This window comes from Sphaerodactylus townsendi, linkage group LG07, assembly GCF_021028975.2.
Source record: "Sphaerodactylus townsendi isolate TG3544 linkage group LG07, MPM_Stown_v2.3, whole genome shotgun sequence".
In the NCBI taxonomy this organism is placed as follows: domain Eukaryota; kingdom Metazoa; phylum Chordata; class Lepidosauria; order Squamata; family Sphaerodactylidae; genus Sphaerodactylus; species Sphaerodactylus townsendi.
This window is the reverse complement of record NC_059431.1, coordinates 49123473-49142324: the sequence shown is the minus strand read 5'-3', so window position 1 is coordinate 49142324 and position 18852 is coordinate 49123473. Positions and strand designations below refer to the sequence as shown.

Below are 18852 nucleotides of genomic sequence, written 5' to 3'. Positions count from 1 at the left end.
TGGTCTCTGCAATTGATTTGCTGCTACTGTTCCTTTCCCATTTCACCACAATAAGCCACAGCAACGTGTGGCCGGGCCCTGCTAGTTCATTATAATGATGTTCACAGCTTTTATTGGGTAAGCAGTAAAAGCATGAGGTAGACATGAGAGTCATGGGAGGGAGAAGCTGTCAACAATGTGTCCTCTTCTTCCACTGCTGGATTTTATTTTTTATTTATTTGTACCTATTTTCCACCCATAATGATGATTTGTGATCTCATCATTACATTCACAGTATTATAATATGGAAGTGAATACCCATCAGAAAATGACAAACCCTTACAATCCTAAATGGAAAGGTGTGTGCGTGTGCGTGCGAAATCCAAAACAAAATACAGAGCAAGAAAACATCTAGATTCGTATAAGGAAGTTCAAAAACATGCAAATATTTATTATAGTGAGTTCCTTGGTGAGTTCTGCAGGGCCTGTAAAACTGAGCTGTTGCACCTGGCCTTCGGGGAGACTAGCCACGGATTGTCCGCCCCCTCCTGATGCCCCATGTACCATCTGGACATAACATCTGTGGCAATCTGCCGGTCCCCTGCCAAGGGGGTATGGAGTAGGGAGTTTTGAGATTCAGACGCCTCTTTTAAAATATAGGTTTTTGCGTGTTAGAATGTTGCTACTGTTTTAATGGATTTTAATGTACTTTTGCTTTTTTGTTACACTAGGTAATATTGTCTGTTGTTGGTTTTATTGTACACAGCCCTTCGCCCTTCGCGGAAAGGGCGGTCTATTAAATAATAATAATAATAATAATAATAATAATAATAATAATAATAATAATAATAATAATAGTAGTAGTAGTAGTAGTAGTAGTAGTAGTATAGTAGTAGTAGTAGTAGTAGTAGTAGTATAGTAGTAGTAGTAGTAGTAGTCCTCAAGGGAAAAAAACCAAGATATTATTCCATGCACTTCCCCTCTGCACTTGTGTATTTCAAATCAAAAGTTGTTGCACCAGAATGAGAAATGGGAGCTTAAACCACTGGATGAATTAAAAGATATTGTTAAAATTGGTTTCATTATCAATTATTAGAAAGATTTAAAGCAGACAACAAAAATACAAATTTTACACTCAGATGACAAAGTAACCTAGGTATAAATGATGATAAATTGATTACCAAAATGTACAAGATGGGATACTGAGGAAGAGGGAGTAAAATCAGTGATGGTAAAATGGGCTAAAATGTGGGGAGAAGCATACAAATGGAACAATTGGAAAGATTATGGAAAAAAGATTTGAAATTTACAGCTTGTTATAACTTGAAAGAAAATTATTATAAGATGATGCATAGATGATATTTAACAACAAAAAATGTCTTAAATGTATAAAGGAATATCAAACAAATGCTGAAAATGTCAACAGGAGGGTTCCTTTTTTCATGTGTGGTGAACATGTAAGCAGGCAAAATTGTTTTGTGATATGATTTTAAAAGAAATGCACAAGATTTTGAAAATAACAATTGAAAAAAAACCCTGAGGCATTTCTCTTGGGGTTGATGAGAGAAAGTATTCCTGTTCAATTCATTCATGTATATGACAACTGCATCAAGGATTTTATATACATACAAATGGAGGGTCAATAAAATTCCAACAAAACAAGACTGGATCTTGAAAGTCACAGAGTATGCAGAGATGGCAAGGCACCAGTTATAACAGACAAGAATACGGACAATTTTCTTAAAGACTGGAAATCCTTTGTGGACTACTTACTGAAAACATACAAACAGATAAACAATGGCAGGATTTGAGACTTAAATGAAAACAGAGTATTGGATTAAGGCAATATTATAAGAAGGACTAAAAGTGAAAAAAATATAGATATTAATTATAAGCACGGAGTTAGATTTATGTTTGGATCCATAGTGAGGTAGTCGGAAGTTACCGTATATATGTGTAGGGGTGTGTGCATGTGTTTTTTTCTTTTTATTTTCTTTCATTTATAACTATTATTACAGGGGGAGGGGGATTAGATTGGGATCTCTTCTTTATCTTTCAATGTAGGTGTTATCTAAATGTGCAAAATAAACAAAAATTCTTGAGAAAAAAAGTACGTTATTCTGTATGTGCGAAAGGGGCCTAAATGCCACTTCTCTACTGAATATTTATATACTGTTCAGATATACTGAAAATTAAACATGCTGCATCAGGACCATGAAAATTCTGGCCACAAAATACCACTCAACTATTGTTCTTACTACATTTTTGTTACTTTAAAGAAGAATTACTTCTCTTTGCCTTACATTTTTGTTGCTTTAAAGAAGTATTACATGTCTTTGCCTTACATCAGGCACATTCAAAACACTGAGATTCCAAGATTCTGGGAACAAAAGATGGTCATGGTACTCATCCATGGTACTCATTCTCAAGGATGGCGGAGTATAAATCTAATAAATAAATAAATCCCTCACTAGTGAGTTTTTGGGGACATGTGACTAATCTGGCACTGAAAGAGGCAGACCCTTATTCTAATACAACACAGAGATATTCTCGAGATCACCTGTAGCTCTCAACTTGAGCATCAGATGAATGTTCAACATGTCCATATGCCATTAAAGAATTCCCATGGAAGAAATCATCTATTGATACTAATGACCATGAATACAAAGCTTAATGATGCAGATCTTCTTTCTTAGCCGTTTGTACAGGCACATAATATGTCCAACTGCAATGTGAGCAAACTCAAAATTAAAATGAGTCATTAACAAGGATTAACATACATTATCATTTTCAATAGCAATCTGCTTACTTTTACCATTTGATCTTGTTCATGAATTATCAGCTACTCTAGAATTCAATTATGAATATGTGAAACACTAAGAATTCTAATTAGTCACTCACTGCAAAGATTTCCCAATTCCTTTTTCAGCGGTTCAAGGTTATAAAACTGAAATTTATCTTACATGCAAAGCCATTCTAAACGATCCTACCTCAAATTATGAAACTTGTGACTGTAAGCAATGTAATCAAGTTGAACTTGAGGATCTTTCCCCATGTTCCAGAAACATTTGGAAATACCACATTTCCATCCATCTATAAGCTGTCAATGCTAAAAAAACTCAAAGTACTGACTCAGTTTAATCACACTGAATGGATTAAGTTTAGTGAGTGGGTGATGGAGCCATGTTGCATCATGTGAATCCTGCAGATTGAGACATTTAAAGCAGACAAAAAGACAAAAAAGGCTTAAATATGTTTTGTGCATCATGCTGTTCATGTGCCAAATTAAAAATGAGTAGAGATCAGTATGTTTGTGACAGCCTTTGCTAACGGTGGACAAAGAAACTGTATAGGTCCCGTCATATATGCTATTTCCTCAAAAGGTTTCAGTTGCGTACATAAAAATGACAGATCTTTTAATATCGTTTTGTATAACTTTTATTTACATAAAGACTTATATCACACCTTCCCCTTGGTTCAAGGTGGGCTTTCAGTAATAATTAAAACATCCCCAGTTAAAATCAAAGATAAATAACAAGACAAATAACAAGCCCCAAATCCTGGCTTTCTTGGCCTGATGTTCAAATGCCCTCAAATGCACTGGCAAACAGACAGGTCTTCCAGCCCCCCTCTCATGTCTTCATGGAGCCCATTTCATAGAGCTAGAGTCTCAACGGAAAAGGCTCAGGCTCTGGTTGATGCCATATGGGCCACCCTAAGTGGTGGGATGACCAACTGTAATTGACACATTAGGACAACTGGAAGGAACAATCTGAATATGAAGAACTTTACAGGTCATAACAGCCCCTTGAATTGAACTTGGAAACGGACTGGCAGCCAATGAAGCTGCTTCAAAATGGGCTACATATGTTTCTGGTGGCTAGCCCGACAGAAGCACTGTGTTCTGGATCAGCTGTAGATTCTGGGTCAGCCTCAAGGGCAGTGTCAAAAACCATAAGGTTACAGAAGCAGGGATCAGAGTGGCCACATTTGCTCATCTAGGTAACGAGAAAGTTCATAAATCAGATACAGCTGATAGAAGGCATTCCAGGTCACTATACCAAGCTTCTTTTCGTACTGCAAGGCAGTGTTAATGAACACTCACAAGTGTTTAACCTACTCCAACAAAGTCAACATAACTTCATCTAACAGAAGTGGATCCAGTCCTTCTAGATTAGAATATCAACCTTCCCAACCACAATTACCTCTGTCTTGTCTGGTTTCAGCTTCAGTTTGTTCTGCCTTAGCCACTTGACTACAGCCTGAAAGCACCAGCTCAGAACCAAGATGAATGTATCTGGAGGCCTAGATAATGAAATACAGAGATGGGTGTCATTTGCATATTGAAGACACTGAGCCCCAAAGCTCTGAACAATCTCACTCAACAGATTCATATACGTGTGTGTGTGTGCGCGCGCGTGTGTGCGTGTGCAGCATGGGTGAGAGAACTATATGGAAACCCACAAGATAAACTCCCTTGTTTTCTGGACCTCTAGTGGAGACTCTTTGTGTCCTTCACACCAACTCCATATTCAAGTTGGTGGATAAGAATATAATGGTTACCTGTATCAAAGGCTGCTAAGATACCCAGAAGTATTGTCCCCTGCTTTTAACTTAACTGATGATGTTACAGTAGCTCCTTCTATCTAGTTTGTGATGTTCCAAAGTAATTAGCTGGATTAAACTAAAGCTCCATTGATTTATATCTGATGGGGATGGGGGCTAGATACAGCTTATCACAAATGCTATTCCAAAAGCTTTTTAGGGTGATTTTCAGCCAAAAACCACCACCACCACCACCACCAGAAATAGCTTCCAAACAAGTATTGAATGTTGAATATATCAGCATATACTGTCCCAAAACATCCAATATCAACAAATACAGAAAACAGACAAATTTTAGGAATACTGTATTTATTTGTATGACACATTGGTTGACAGTGCATATCCAATAAACCACATTTAGTTTAAATTTTTTAAAAAATCCTTACAGATAGTTAGATTTGGTGTTTTCAAAATGGGGAAAGTATCTCTATAAAATTTAGCTGCAGAGAATCCACACACACATTACTATGCTTCATACTTTTTAAAAAAACAGGTGGTCAAGAAACTCACAAATTGCATTTCAGGTCAGTTTCTTATGAGGGAAGTCTACAACACTGGATTAACACAAGCAGGAAATGCCTTAGTCGGTTTTTTATCAGTGCACTATTTCCATGGGCTCCAAACTTAAAATATTTCTATATATACAAAGGTACAGTAAAATGTTACAGTGTTTACAGCAGCAAGCTAAGGATGCCATAAAACATATATATCTCACTTATAGACTCCAACCTAAAGTTGGCTTCTTATTCCAATGTTGCTTCATGATTGATGTGTTTCCTGAAAGGCACATACTTATCTGCAGAGAAAAAAAAATAAAATTAAAAAGCTACTATGGAAAGTTTTTCAGCTGTCCCAAGGCAGGATCCCCCAGCCCACTACACTTAAACTTATGTGTGTAAAGTGCTGTCCAGTCACAGCCAATTTATGATGACTCCATTGGGGTTCCAAGGGAAGAGAGGTTCAGAGGTGCTTTTCCATTGCCTGCTTCTACATAGTGACCCTGGACTTTCTTGGCAGGATATGCGTGTGTTCTCCATCAAAGCACTAACCAATGCTGACCCTATTTAGCTTCCGAGATATGACAAGATTGGGCTTTGTCTGAGCTATCCAGGTCAATGCAAAGTTACCATACAGACTTGTCATTCAATGTCACATGATTTACAAGGTCATGCAGTATATAACATGCTTGGTTTTCGAAATCTCAATGTACATATATTTGCAAAAAAATTTAAAGGTCTTCCCATTGACTAAATATCCACTGCTGAGCCTCCAGAGGACTCAGATTCAGTTCCCCATGTGAGAGAATGGAACAGGGAAGAAAGAAACAGCCCTCAATTAGGAGTAAATGTTACCACTTAGTGGATATCCTAAAGTTCCATGCACAAAGCCTTAAAAGTCAGCCCGCCTTCCTCCGGAGCTCTGGATTCTGTACACACACCCCTGCTGCCCTTTACAGGGTGGTGACAGACTTCATACTATAGATAAGCAGCTCCTGTCACAAGCCAGTAAATGTGTGAAAAGCATTACGTTGACATGCTTCTACTTAGAAAGATTTTATCCCAAAGTACAAGTGCTCTTCCATAACTGAGTTGAAGCTCGTGGCAGCAAGATTTTATTTGAGAAAGAATGCAAGTTTGTGAAAGGTTTTTTTTCTCTAGCCCAGGCAACATAAATTGTAAATTAAGCTTCAGTTTAGCTGTTTTCAGAACAGAAAACTGACTACAATGACAAAACTAACTCCCCAGAAAAGGTCCTCATTTTGCTCCTTTATTTCCCTCTTCTCTTGCTACACACCACCTTTCTTCCAATCACACCATGCTCAACAATGATCAAAGAACTGCAGTTAATTTTTTCTGTGAAATCTAAACCACCAGAGCAATAGCTATTCAGACCATTCAGCAGTTTATTTTGGCAAACAGTGCAGTTTTGGGGCATGGTTTATCTACACTACATGCTACAAGATATTACTTATGGGATACATGCAGCTCAATAAAGAAAGTGCTTCTCGACTATTAGAAGTTGTTTAGGTTGTTTTTACAGCTACCTTCTTGTGATGGCACTCATGAAAAGAACTCTATTTTCCAAGTATTTACTTCAACATTTATGTCACTGGGGGCCTTGCAGTGGAGACTGTGAACATTTCCCTATTTCATGTTTACAGCATATATAATAATCTGTACAGCTATATGTCTACTAGCGGAAAGTCTCAAAGTAGAGCTAACCCATTTTTTGTTTGTTGACAAATCTATATATATAAACACGAAATACCACTCACTGACTCATGCACAGAACTCAAACACCACTGAAGCCACACACATGACATTTGGCACACCTGTTCCTTACGTACTTCAGGTGCTCACTAAGAAAGAATTTTTCAAAATATTCAGTTTTACTCGAGTTATTACACATTTACTGTTTTCACTGCTCATCTCTGGCCATCTGCACGAACATTCTAAGGGTAAACCAACCGCTCAGTCCACAGACATGCTGCACGAACATTCTAAGGGTGACAGTTATACACTACCAGCTTCATGTCTTTCACTAAGGTGCGCCAAATGCATTCTAACACTGCCCTCCACAACGCATGCGAACCTAACCCTTCTGCTGAAACCGCTACAGGGAGAAGAGGAATTAAACACAAAAAGCTTTACACACTGCATTATAAAAAGACAACTACAGGAAGCTGCTGCAAAATATGCAAAAATAAACCTATCAGTCCACAGACAGGCTGTGAGGAAATATGCTGCATGTCACCCCAAAGTTCACAAACAGGCTGCAAAGAAGTATGCTAAATGTCACCCCAATGTTAACAGACAGGGTGTGAAAAAGTACTCCTCCACCCACCCTCACGTTAACAACATCGCTACAGCCAAATACGAACAACATACATTACAAACCACACTATCACCTTGGACTACTAAACATTTGTCAGGTTTTGCATATGGACATCAGATTTACTACTGTGGAGACAAGTTTACTGCTCTCAGCCTCCGATCACCCTGTGCTTAGTGTCGTGCTCTGAAGTGGTGGGATGAGTCCCCAGGAATGTGCTGCAGTGGCAGTACAGTCCAGCTTCCTGCCCTTCAACCCTACCCTGAACCTCTTCACAGCCTTCTCACTCATCAGCATCCAATGACAGAACACTTCCTTTCTGCATCCCGATAATACAAAGGCTGCTTCCACATGATGTCTTTTGGAGCCCACCAGGTGAAAGAGAGCCATAACACATTGCATTAGAAAAACACAACTACAGGAAGCTGCTGCAAAATATGTGAAAACAAACCCATCAGTCTACAGACAGGCTGTGAGGAAATATGCTGCATGTCACCCCAAAGTTCACAAACAGGCTGTAAAGAAGTATGTTGAATGTCACCCCGAAATTCATAGAGAGCCTGTGATGAAGTATGCGTAGCGAAGCACGGGTGCCCTGCTAGTAGGTTTATATCAGGATGCATTTGTTCATAACTTTCCCAAGGATTTCATAGTGTTAGATCCTACTCTGTAAATTAATTAAAAGGATTTTGTGGGTAGAAAATAGTGTGCTAGAATATACTAATAGGTATGAGGGTGGATGGTTCTTGAGGAGTTTCAGAGCACTGGCTGCAGAGTGAGGGCTCCAGGTGAGGGTCTGCAGCTAAAGAGTTAGATTCCACTTCAGTACCACCACAGACACCAAACAAACATGCATGGTACCTTTCATCCTTACAATATTCTTTCCAACATCCATCTCACCTTCTGACTAGAATAAAAGGATTCAGATCTCCATTTTTAATTGGGTCTGATTAAGGGAGCTCTGACTCTTGAAAGCTTATCCTCTGAAACTCTTGTATGTCTCTGAGGTGCAATTGGACTCGAATCTAACTACAAGCAGATAAGTGAAATATTTTGGTCTACAGAACACAAACATTTCAGAACATTTATTTTCTTGCTAAAATGCATATCCTGCACTCTGCAGCCAATGCAAACTCACAAAGTTGCTCAAATACAAAATACTGCATACAAGTAAAACGTATTTATTAAACATAAAAATATCTCCCTGATTCCACAAGCATAGCAAGCAGAATGCCAGGTGCACAAGTGAATGGAGTGCATTTGATAACTGCGGTGCCACAACTGAAAAGCCCTTGCTCTGGTTACTGCTCATCTCACGTCTGATAACAGAGGGACACAGCAGTAACTCAGATGAAAAATTTAAATGATAGGAATGCATGTCCTTGAGCAGGCAGTCCTTGATAATGTACGTCATAATTTACTATCAGTCATTTGTTTGCTTGGTAACAGTTCAACACAGTGATCATTCACTGAAACACATCAAAGCTCCTTACAGTTTGCTTCTTTCAAGGAGACCAGGGACTCTCTCTCACTGAGGAGCAAACCTATGTCTGGGCTTTGCCCTTTCAGAATGCAGGCAGACTGGATGCTCCACCATAGCAAGAGCCTCATTTTATGCACAAAACAAATGTGCCGTAGAAAACAGTCAGAGCCCTCACCTGGAGTCTGAAACAGTCCAGTCTAGACACAGGCTTAGCATTTCAGTGAACATTAAGCCTTGGGAAGAATTTCACATATAGGACAGCATTATAAACTTAACATTTTTTCACTGTGAACTCAAATGCAATTCAAGGCTGATTTAGCAATACAGTAAAATCTTTGTTGTTTGGCTTTTGGTTATCCAACATTTTGCTAATTGCCCAGATGGAAAACTTCTCCTTCATACACATCATACCCTTGGGCTCATTCCTGCCTCTCCAGCCAGCTAGCCTGACATTTCCTGCCATTGCTGAGCTTCTGAAAGCTGGCAGGTCAGCCAACATTGTCCGCAGTTACCTCCTTCCTCCTTAGCTTGCCTTAGAGACCAACAGAATGTTGGGGCTATAAACTTTCATGAGCAAAAGCTCCCTGATGAGGTGACCTTAGACTCTCAAAAATGTATACCCCTAAAATCTTGTTGGACTCTAATGTACTACTAAACTCAATCTAGCTGCTCTACTGCAGACCAACATGGCTACCCCCTGAAGCTAGAATAATGAACACAAGAAGTGCATCGTTCTGCTCCTAAAAACAAAATCCTATGATTTTGACATATGTAAGGTATCTAAGCAGCATAACTGACTGAAAATGCCAAATATATTATGCTGCTATTACAGTCTGGTATATGATACACTCCATCACAATCAATTAAAAACCAGAAGATTTTAGGAGAAGACTCTTAAGGGTAATTAATATGAAGTAATGAATGGTGATTAGGATAACAGTGTTGATCATGCATGCTTATTTGTAAACTATATTGTTTCATTATAACTGATAAACAAAAAAAGTCTCAAGATCTCAGTCGCAACAGCTTGAATTACAATAAGAAAAATCGACTATAATTAACATAAATAAAATAAAGTTTAGACAGAATATCCTGAAGTAACATTAAATATTAGTAATTGTGCTAACTAAAATATCCACATGTATGCAGCTAGTTATGTGCTTGTAAAAACATGGTATCAAGCCATGTGCACAACATTTTTCATTTGGCTACATTTGCACTACAATCTTAAGATAGTTTTAAAATGTAACGTATTTTCTGACAAAGAGTTCCTTGGGAGCATTAACTTCATGAGGCACTGGGGACTCTTGAATGGAACTCTAAATACCATCATAAGCCACATTTCTCAATACCAGAACAGACTGTCTAATTTGCAGCAAGTTCACATCTGAAGCACTGATACACTCTATTCTCCAGGTCAAACTCTATAAGACAGCAACAGAACTGGCCTGATGGCAGCTTCTTGGCTGTGAAGAATTGGCAGGAAAGGCATAATTTGACAGAAATTGCAAGAATTGTGTATGCCTAACTTTTTCTCTACCATCTCTCTCTCCAGAAGGCCCTAATCAATTAGAGGTTTGGGGGAACTATGACCCACTCAAATCAAATCAAAAAACCTTTAATGGCATTTTACAAATAATATAAAGGGAATATTTTAAAAATCATGTTTAGGTTAAAAGTTTGTTTACAACAAGGGAGCATCTTATGTCTTTAGCTTGATGTTGGAATAGGTGTAGCAGGATCTGTCGGCCATTATGGTAGATAAAAAATAAGCTACCGTAGAGGTTATTGTTTCCTTCCTGTCCATCAACAACAACTTCACACGAACCTTGTCTGAGAGACCATTCTGATTTTCAAGTAATTGTCCAAGGACATTATGACCCACTCATCCCTCTTCTCCATCAAAAATCATTCCGCCCACACACGCATGTGTATACTGAAAACATGGTTTGATTCCTCATAGTTCCAATGTAATCTGTTAGGATTCCTGAACATGTTCGCAGATTTCAAATACATAACATTGTCACATAAATAAAAGCTTCCAAATTAAAATGTACTTTTGGCAGACACCAGTTAAAAACAAGTTAAAAATAAACTCTGATTATGGAACAGATACTACAGCAAAGGGACAATTTCTAAATCTGAAGCAGAAAAAGTAGAATGAACAATGAAAGCCAGTTAGATTTATGGACTGCTTTGCAAAGATAGGAAGTGCGACAGCATGTATTAGGAGTACTGTGGAAACAGAGTATTCTATTAAGCAACCTGTATTCTGAAAAGAGAAAAGATTGCTCAGTTTTGTTGGAAACAGAAACCAAAATGCTGCTATAAAAGTTCAATTATCTTCCTATGCTTTCCTCATGGGAAATGAGTTGTATTATTATCTGCAGTTTGCAACAATTTTGCTGTTCTGGCTCAAAAATTCATATTCGATTACGTTTTTCTCCAGTTTTAGCAACACGAAACTGCCCCACAAGTAAATGCCAATTAGAAATATAACTAAGCTTCATTAACAACTCTCCTCCCACCACCCCGCAATTTCAAGATACATATAAATATGCAAAATCAGGACCTAGACAGAGACAAAATTAATTATTTTCTTTACTATGCAATGTTTGTAGACAGTTAAAAATGTTGCTAGTTGTATGACACATTGTTGAATACATATTGTGTTGAGTGAAGTACATTCTACCTGGTAGCCAAATGTACACTTCAGAATCCCTTCTCTACTACTACATAAAGAAAACCCTGAACTTTGGCTACCAACCTTCGAGGGTGGTTGGCATCGAACAGTGTTGTGTCGTCGTCATCATCATCTTGTTCTAATGGTGTCAGCTCCATGTTTTCTATGTTTGTATCCAGAACGCCATATCTCCGTGTCTTTCTATTTCTTCTTCTCAGCCTTAAAAATATGAAAAGTTATCATTTCCTCTCACTTTGCTGGCAGTGGATTGGCTTCTGAAGATTTAATTACTGAAAATGAAAAGCAATGGATGGGAGAAATGAAACTTCCTAGCTCTCCGACAATGGAGGATCCTTCTGGCTTGAAAACCGGGAGGCAGCTGGCAGCCCCTGATGAGCCCACTGCAAATGGGTAAGTCAAGATTTTGGCCCACCCTCTGCTGGCCAAAAAAGCTGCACGGTTTCCCTCTCACATACATGCCCTCTCTGTGAATAAAATCAGTGCTCAGTAATAATGAACAGAGTATAAATGTAGCAAAATTCTTTATTGGAAGTGTGCTCTGAAGAACCTCAGCAATCAACTTCCAATGTGGCTATGCTGAATTCTTTACCTACTGATTGTAACTACAAAAGGCCAGAAAGAGCAGCACAGGCACTCAAATGCAGGAAATCAGCAAACCAATCAGACAGAAATGTAGGCAAGGTATATAGGCTTTTGGGATGATAATTGTGTAAGCCAATGGGGATGAGGGGGATATTAGATTGCCCATCTGCTCCAGCACAAGTGCAACCCACCTCCCCAAATACTGAACAATCTTTAAAACTAAGGTATAACACACATGGGAATGTTCCGTATGAAAACAGAAAGTGTGGAACAACCACCCCAACAGTGCTATCAACAGAAGTATCCCAGAAGTGAGGAAAATATAGATCAGGGGTGCAGCCTGGAACACACCAGTAGGAGAATTAAGCTTCATGCCATCAAATAACTCAATAGGAACATATGCCAGTTGAATGGGAAGGAAGAAGGAAAACAAAAAAAGGAACAACATCCTAATCAAACATTAAGTGATAAAATATTATCTGTAAGTCAATTGTATTATCTTTCTGCAGTTTCTTAACCAGCAGCAGGCATTACATATTTTGCCTTAAATATATTTACAAGCCACTAAAGTTTAAATAGACCATGGAACCAGCAGATGAATCTGCTTTTATAATAAGGCCTATGAGTTAAATCAATGTGTCAAAGCAAGTGTGGGAAATATCCTCAACTTCCAATTTTACTATGTCCTATAATTTATTATAAAGAGGTAAATGTGAAGGGTTGGAGTTGTGAAAATTGAATATGGAATGTACTTTTTTAAATTAGATAGGCTAACAGTTGTCTTCATACAGGAACAATTGACAATCTATAAATATGAAATGCTTCTGACAAAATGTATCAAGAGGCAACTGGAAAAAGAAACAAACTGTTTATTAAAATCAAAGACCTGAGAATCTTGAATGATTAGGAGCAACTCATTATTCATGCTCAAATAGTGCCCAAACCCATAATAGCAACAAACAAAGAAAGGTTTTGATCCTGAGAATTAGGGTTGGGCACATAATAGGTCAAAAAAAGATTTTGTCAATTGACTCATCAAGCATTATCAAACAATGGATAAGTATTATTAAAGTACTATCTTAACTAAATTAGAAAAAAGACAATGCACTTATCAATACACTTGAGACTGAATCAATTATATATATTCAAATTAGTCCAGACTAGCAGGAAAGTCCACTTCATGCTGCCAGGGGGGAGAGTGCGGGAGGGGGAATGGGTGGGCTAGTGGCAGATGTTCTGGTCACCCATCTCTTCCCACTGCCCCGCCAGTGCTGCTCCCACTGTTTCTCCCACCATTGCAACCTCACTCTGGGGTTGCTGTGGATGGGCTTGCTCCATAGCTTATCACGCCTCTGCACCACACGGCTGACGCCGAATGGCCCAGAGCAGCTTGTAGGAGTGATGGGAAGGTTGCTGCGGGTGAGGAGAGTGGTGGCGGATATGGCATCATCTTGCCCCCTGGCCACCGGGTCAGACTCACTGCTGGATCGGGGGAAGGCGGGCGAGGGATGGATGGGCACTCAAGGCTGTGGTTCTGCATGGTGGAGGGTTTGTCATCGGAAGGTGGAGACTGGTGGCCGCTTTGGGAATTATACATGGTGAGACTGTATGGTCTAGTTCCATAAGCACAAAAAACCTTCTTTTACTCCAAAGCACCATTTGTGGATGTAACCCCAAAGATGTTCTTGTGAAAGAATGAAAGTACCTGCAAAATATATATCATGAACTCACGAAACAAATACAGGCTGTCCTTGGTAAGATTACTTGTAATAAAAGTTATGAATGATACTCTTCAGCTACAAGTTTGATACAGACTCAAACCGCAGTAGCAGCTTAAATTTCCATGGCACTCACTGGCAGTGAAATGTACATATGCAAATGAACATTTTAAGAGTACATTTCACATTATCAAATGAAGAAACTTTTAAACTTCTAATGATTTTTTCCAAAATTGCAAGGTTCATGATGCTGGAAAACAAAATGAAACAATAAAGCAACATCTTCATTTTAAAAGCATTCTATTTCCACAAAATGGTTATTCCTTGAAGCTGAACATACTTACATGAAATGCAGATTTTATACCAAGAAAATTACTAGTTACCCTTCAAAAGAATCTCAGTTTCACGGAAATGTCATTTTAAATTAGGGTGGATTATCATATGTTGAAATACATTTTGGATACTGTTTCCTTATTTAGAACATATCTAATTTCTGATGAAAATTATGTTCCATTTCACACTTAACCATTTCTCACTGAGAATGTTTCACTGCTAGTAAATACAGCTTAACATTAGAGCAGAACTGAAGCGCTGATGGGTAAGACCTAGGAATCAGTACTGTATTTCAAACAGATCCAGGCACACTACATTCAGGTTTTGTGCAGTCAGCCTGTTGGGGACGGGGGCTTAACCTCCATGAAAAAGAGCAGGCTTGAAGCTGTGTTGCACAAGTGGCATACGTCTACAAACAGGGGCTCAAGTTTCATATGTGGCACATAACTTCTTCAATCAACTTTACTTGGTTTGCCAACTGTACATCTTCCTTAAAGGGATCTGGCCATGGTTGTAATCACATGTTGATTAGACTACTGATTAGACTACTCAGGCTGATCATGAGAGCTATCTAGAAGCTTCCACTGGCTGATCTGGCAGAAATCTAGAGAGATTCACTGGAAAAGCTTTACATTGACACCACATGGGGAAGGAGAGCAGATAAATGAGAGCAAATGGCAGAGGCCCACATGGGAGGGTCAGGTCAAATGCAGCAGAAAATGCAGGGTTTGGGTTTCTATGTACCCAAAGCTTGAGAAATAAGAAGGAAGAGGTTGAGCTTCTAATGCAGTCAGAAGAATACGATTTAGTAGGCATTACAGAAATTTGTCAGGAAGATTCTCATGACTGGAATGTAGCAGGAGACAGATATGAGTGGTTGAAGAAAAACCAGAAGGGTCGAAGAGGAGGGGGAGTGGCGCCATGTGTGAGAAGAAGTTTTGCTTTTCAGGAAATACTGGAGGGTGACAGCCCAGTGGAAAGTATCTGGATGAGGCTAACAGAAGGAAAAACAAACAGCATTGTGGTTGGAGTCTGCATAACTTGGGTAAGGAGGTGGATGCTGCCCTCTTTGGTCAGACTGACATTGTATCCAAGCAACATGACCTTGCAGTTATGGGCAACTTCAACTTCCCTGATGTCTGGGGGGGGGGGGAACATTCAGCTCTGGTGGCTTGGGACAGCATAGCTATCGCACCACCTCCAAAATGAATCCAGGAAGCTCGAGTAGCCAGCAGGCTACAGAAACTCCCTGGCCGCCTGAAAGCTCTCCATAGGGCTAAATGGACTTATGCCACCAGAAAGGCCTGTGCTGGAGGTCACTCCCAGCTCCAAATCCCGGTAGAAGCTAATTAAAGTTAGCTCCACCCCTGAAAATGCCGTTAGCCCATCCCAGCCATGCTGGTGTACAGCTTTAGGCCAATGCGGCTCTGCATCACCCATCTCCCGCTTTGTACTCCCTGTCAGAGTAGGTGCCATGTTGCTGGCTCCAAGAATCCATTTCCCCCCCACCCCGGATTGGGCTGAAAATCTGCTAAGTACCCAAAGTCACATAACCTCCTGACTTGTCTAGCTGACAATTTCCTTTTTCAAATAGTGAAGGAAGCTACAAGGGGCTTGACCATACTTGACTTAATAGTAACCAACAAACAAGAGTTGATGCATGGTGGGGCCCATAGGGAGAAGTGACCATGTCGTCCTAGAATTCCTTGTACAGTGGGGGGCCAAGGAAGCTCATAGTCAGATGCGTATGTTAGATGAGAATCATTCCATGAGCAAAACTGCTAAAAAGGAGAGAGGCAAGTGAAGGGTAGGCTCTGCTAAAACAAAAGCTCTTGTAAGCTCAAGTTATCACTATTCCAACAAGACAGGAACATGGTAGGGGATCCAAGAAGTCAATGTGGATGAACAGAGAACTCTATAAGTTAACAAAGAAAAACGAGAATGTTCAAGAAATGGAGGAAAGGACATACATTCTTCCAAAGCAGAATATCTGCGGGTTGCCAGTCACTGTAGGTCAGCCATCAGAGTGAGCTGAGGCTGGCCAAGGAGGCTCACTTCAAAAGCTTTTTCAGATATGGGAGGAGCAAACTCAAGGTAAAGAGGCAATAGGCCCACTGTTGGGTGAAAATGGAGAAACTCTGCACAGAACGCAGAAAAACTCAGTACCTATTTTGCCATTTTTCCCCTGAAAAAAGAGAACATGGTCATCTAGAGATGGAGGCACGCAACGCACAAAGTCTGGGCTGCTGGTTGGCATGGACGGAAAGATTGTTGAGAAGCACCTGGCTGCACTGAATGAGTACAAATCCCCCAGCTCAGATAGTATGCACTCAAGAGTGCTCACAGAACTTTCTAGAGAGCTGGCAGAGTCTTTATTCATCATCTCTAAGACTTCTTGGAGAACGGGAGATGTGCCACAATACTGCAGAAGGACAAATGTTATCTCAGTGTTCAGGTTTACTTTTTTAAATCAATCTCTGAAAGACTCACAGTTTTATTGCTGAACTTTCACTTGAGTTTCACAGACCAAATTTTTTTTCCAGGTGCAATATACTGCACTCCTACATTAAGGAAAAAAAAACAACCTAGTATTTGGCAACACCTGAAAGTCTATCAAGCAATACTTGTTTAGTATTCCAGATACATGCAGGCTCTAATCTATCATCACTAACATTATTACATTTGAATGTAAGAGTGTGTCACTATTATTTTAGAGTGCTTTTAAAAGAAATATTTTAACTTTTCATATTGTTATTCTCCAAAATGTTTTTCTCTCATCTTCAAACTCCCCCTTAAATTTCTTTTTTTTTCTCAATTAAAAGACTGGAGTTCCTCAATTTTCCCAGATCGGTGCATCTCTATTTTGCAGTCTACTGGAAGGCACTCAGAAAAGTGAGGAGTAGCTAAGTGACAGTTTCTGCTCGGAATGCAGAAGGCAATCTCTGGCATCCCAAGTTAAAAAAACATCAGATAGCTGTCAGTTAGCATACTGAGCTTGATAACAACAGTCTTACTCAGTATAAAGCAGTTGCATACACACATTCACCAGTAAAGGAGTCTCAGGAGTCAAAGAAACTAAGGTGACAAAGGAAAAAGACTAAATCAATTGTAGGAAGATTAAAAGAGCGTATAAGGAGATGTGAAGACTCAGACACAACAAAGAGCGTGGAGCACACAAGTAATAGTGCAAAGACAGGACTAATTAATGTTTAAGATAAAGAGAGAATGCACACCTATGGCATACATGCAGTTCAGGAGAGTTGAAGAAGCTGATGGTGGAGCTACAGAAAGAGGACCTAAACAAGTAGTGACCTTAAAAGTAGGGCTTTGGGTGTCTATGGATAGCAGAAACATGTAAATGAGAAGCCAAGAAGCAGGAGTGTCAAAAACTATGCCCATGACCTGTTCAACATGGAAGAAAGGAAGCCCAAAGATAGAGTTAGAGGTTGATGGGAATCATTCCTGTTGTGGCTTTCTTCTCCACTACCTGTGGAGGGGATGACAAAAGGCAATGGGCAAATGCAACATTTTGATTCGAATTAACACCAAGTAGTTCTTTTCAATATGAAAAGGCAGGTGAGACTCGGAAGCCTCTTAATTTTATTCAGCTGCACCATTCAGTGGGTCTAAATTTGGATGGTGTTTGAAGTGACCATGTGCAAGAAGAACTAGCTGTCACGCTAAGATCAAACAGAACTGATTTAGATGCTCCAAAGATGAAGTCAACACAGGGGGCCCCCAGGACAGACTTGGAGGTGGGGCGGGGGAACACTCTCTCTGCAAGTTAGGCTCATCGTCGGCTGCCCGCACATAACACGCTGCGAGGTGCCCAAGGAAACCCGGTCCCCCAGGCAAGCGGCACGGCTCACCGCACAGTCCGGATCACGAAGTAGACGATGAGGGCGGCGCTGGCCAGGACGAGCACCGAGAGCGCGCGCTGGGTCATGAGCTGGCCGGTCTCAGGCCTCGGGACTTGGCGGCTGCTGTTACTCGCATGGCCGCTCTGCGTTGTCTCGCCGCCGGGAGGGCTGGAGCTGCGCGGGGTAACGGGCGGCGGCCGCGGAGGGGTCGGGGCAAGGAGGGGAAGAGCTCCACCGCACAGCGCCATCACGAGCAGCAGCCCCGGCAACAGCCAAGAGGGCAGCGAGGTGGGCAGCAGAAGCTGCTGTGGCATCGCGCCCTGCCCCACGCGAGTGGGGCCTCTAAGCGCCGCTGGGGCCTCGGAACGAAACTGAGAGAGAAGCCGAAGGTCCCATCCTCCCTGCCGCCGGACAGGCGGCCATGAACAACCAGTCCCGCAAGGCACCAAGCTCCGCCTCTTTCTTGTCGCCAGAGAAAATCTTGCGCAGGCGCAATGTTTACCTTCAGAAGACAGTTCCATGGCGCATGCGTTGGCTCTGTTGGAAGGTGTATTTCTTTTCCTGAGATCAGGGGATGGGTTGTGGTATTTGGTGATTGGGATGCATCATGAAGCCCTCTTAAATTCAGAGTAGCTAAAGATACACCATACAGTAGCTCCTGTATACAAAAATTATGCTGGCCTTGCTCCCTCTCTCTCTCTCTCCCCCCCCCCCCAACTGTATTTACTCTCCAACAGTTGGGTCGAGAACCTTTTC

At 40.5% G+C, this 18852-nt stretch overlaps 1 protein-coding gene across 1 annotated transcript; it reads right to left on the bottom strand.

The window, feature by feature from the left end:
* Window positions 1-4876: 4876 nt before the first annotated feature.
* Window positions 4877-18569, bottom strand: FAM174A (family with sequence similarity 174 member A). The gene is made up of 3 exons (XM_048503408.1): window positions 18106-18569; window positions 11667-11801; window positions 4877-5380 (listed from the first exon to the last, which is right to left on the bottom strand). Exons 1-3 carry the CDS (start codon window positions 18408-18410, stop codon window positions 5377-5379), a joined length of 444 nt encoding a protein of 147 aa, XP_048359365.1. The 5' UTR covers window positions 18411-18569; the 3' UTR covers window positions 4877-5376.
* Between the last annotated feature and the right edge of the window lie 283 nt (window positions 18570-18852).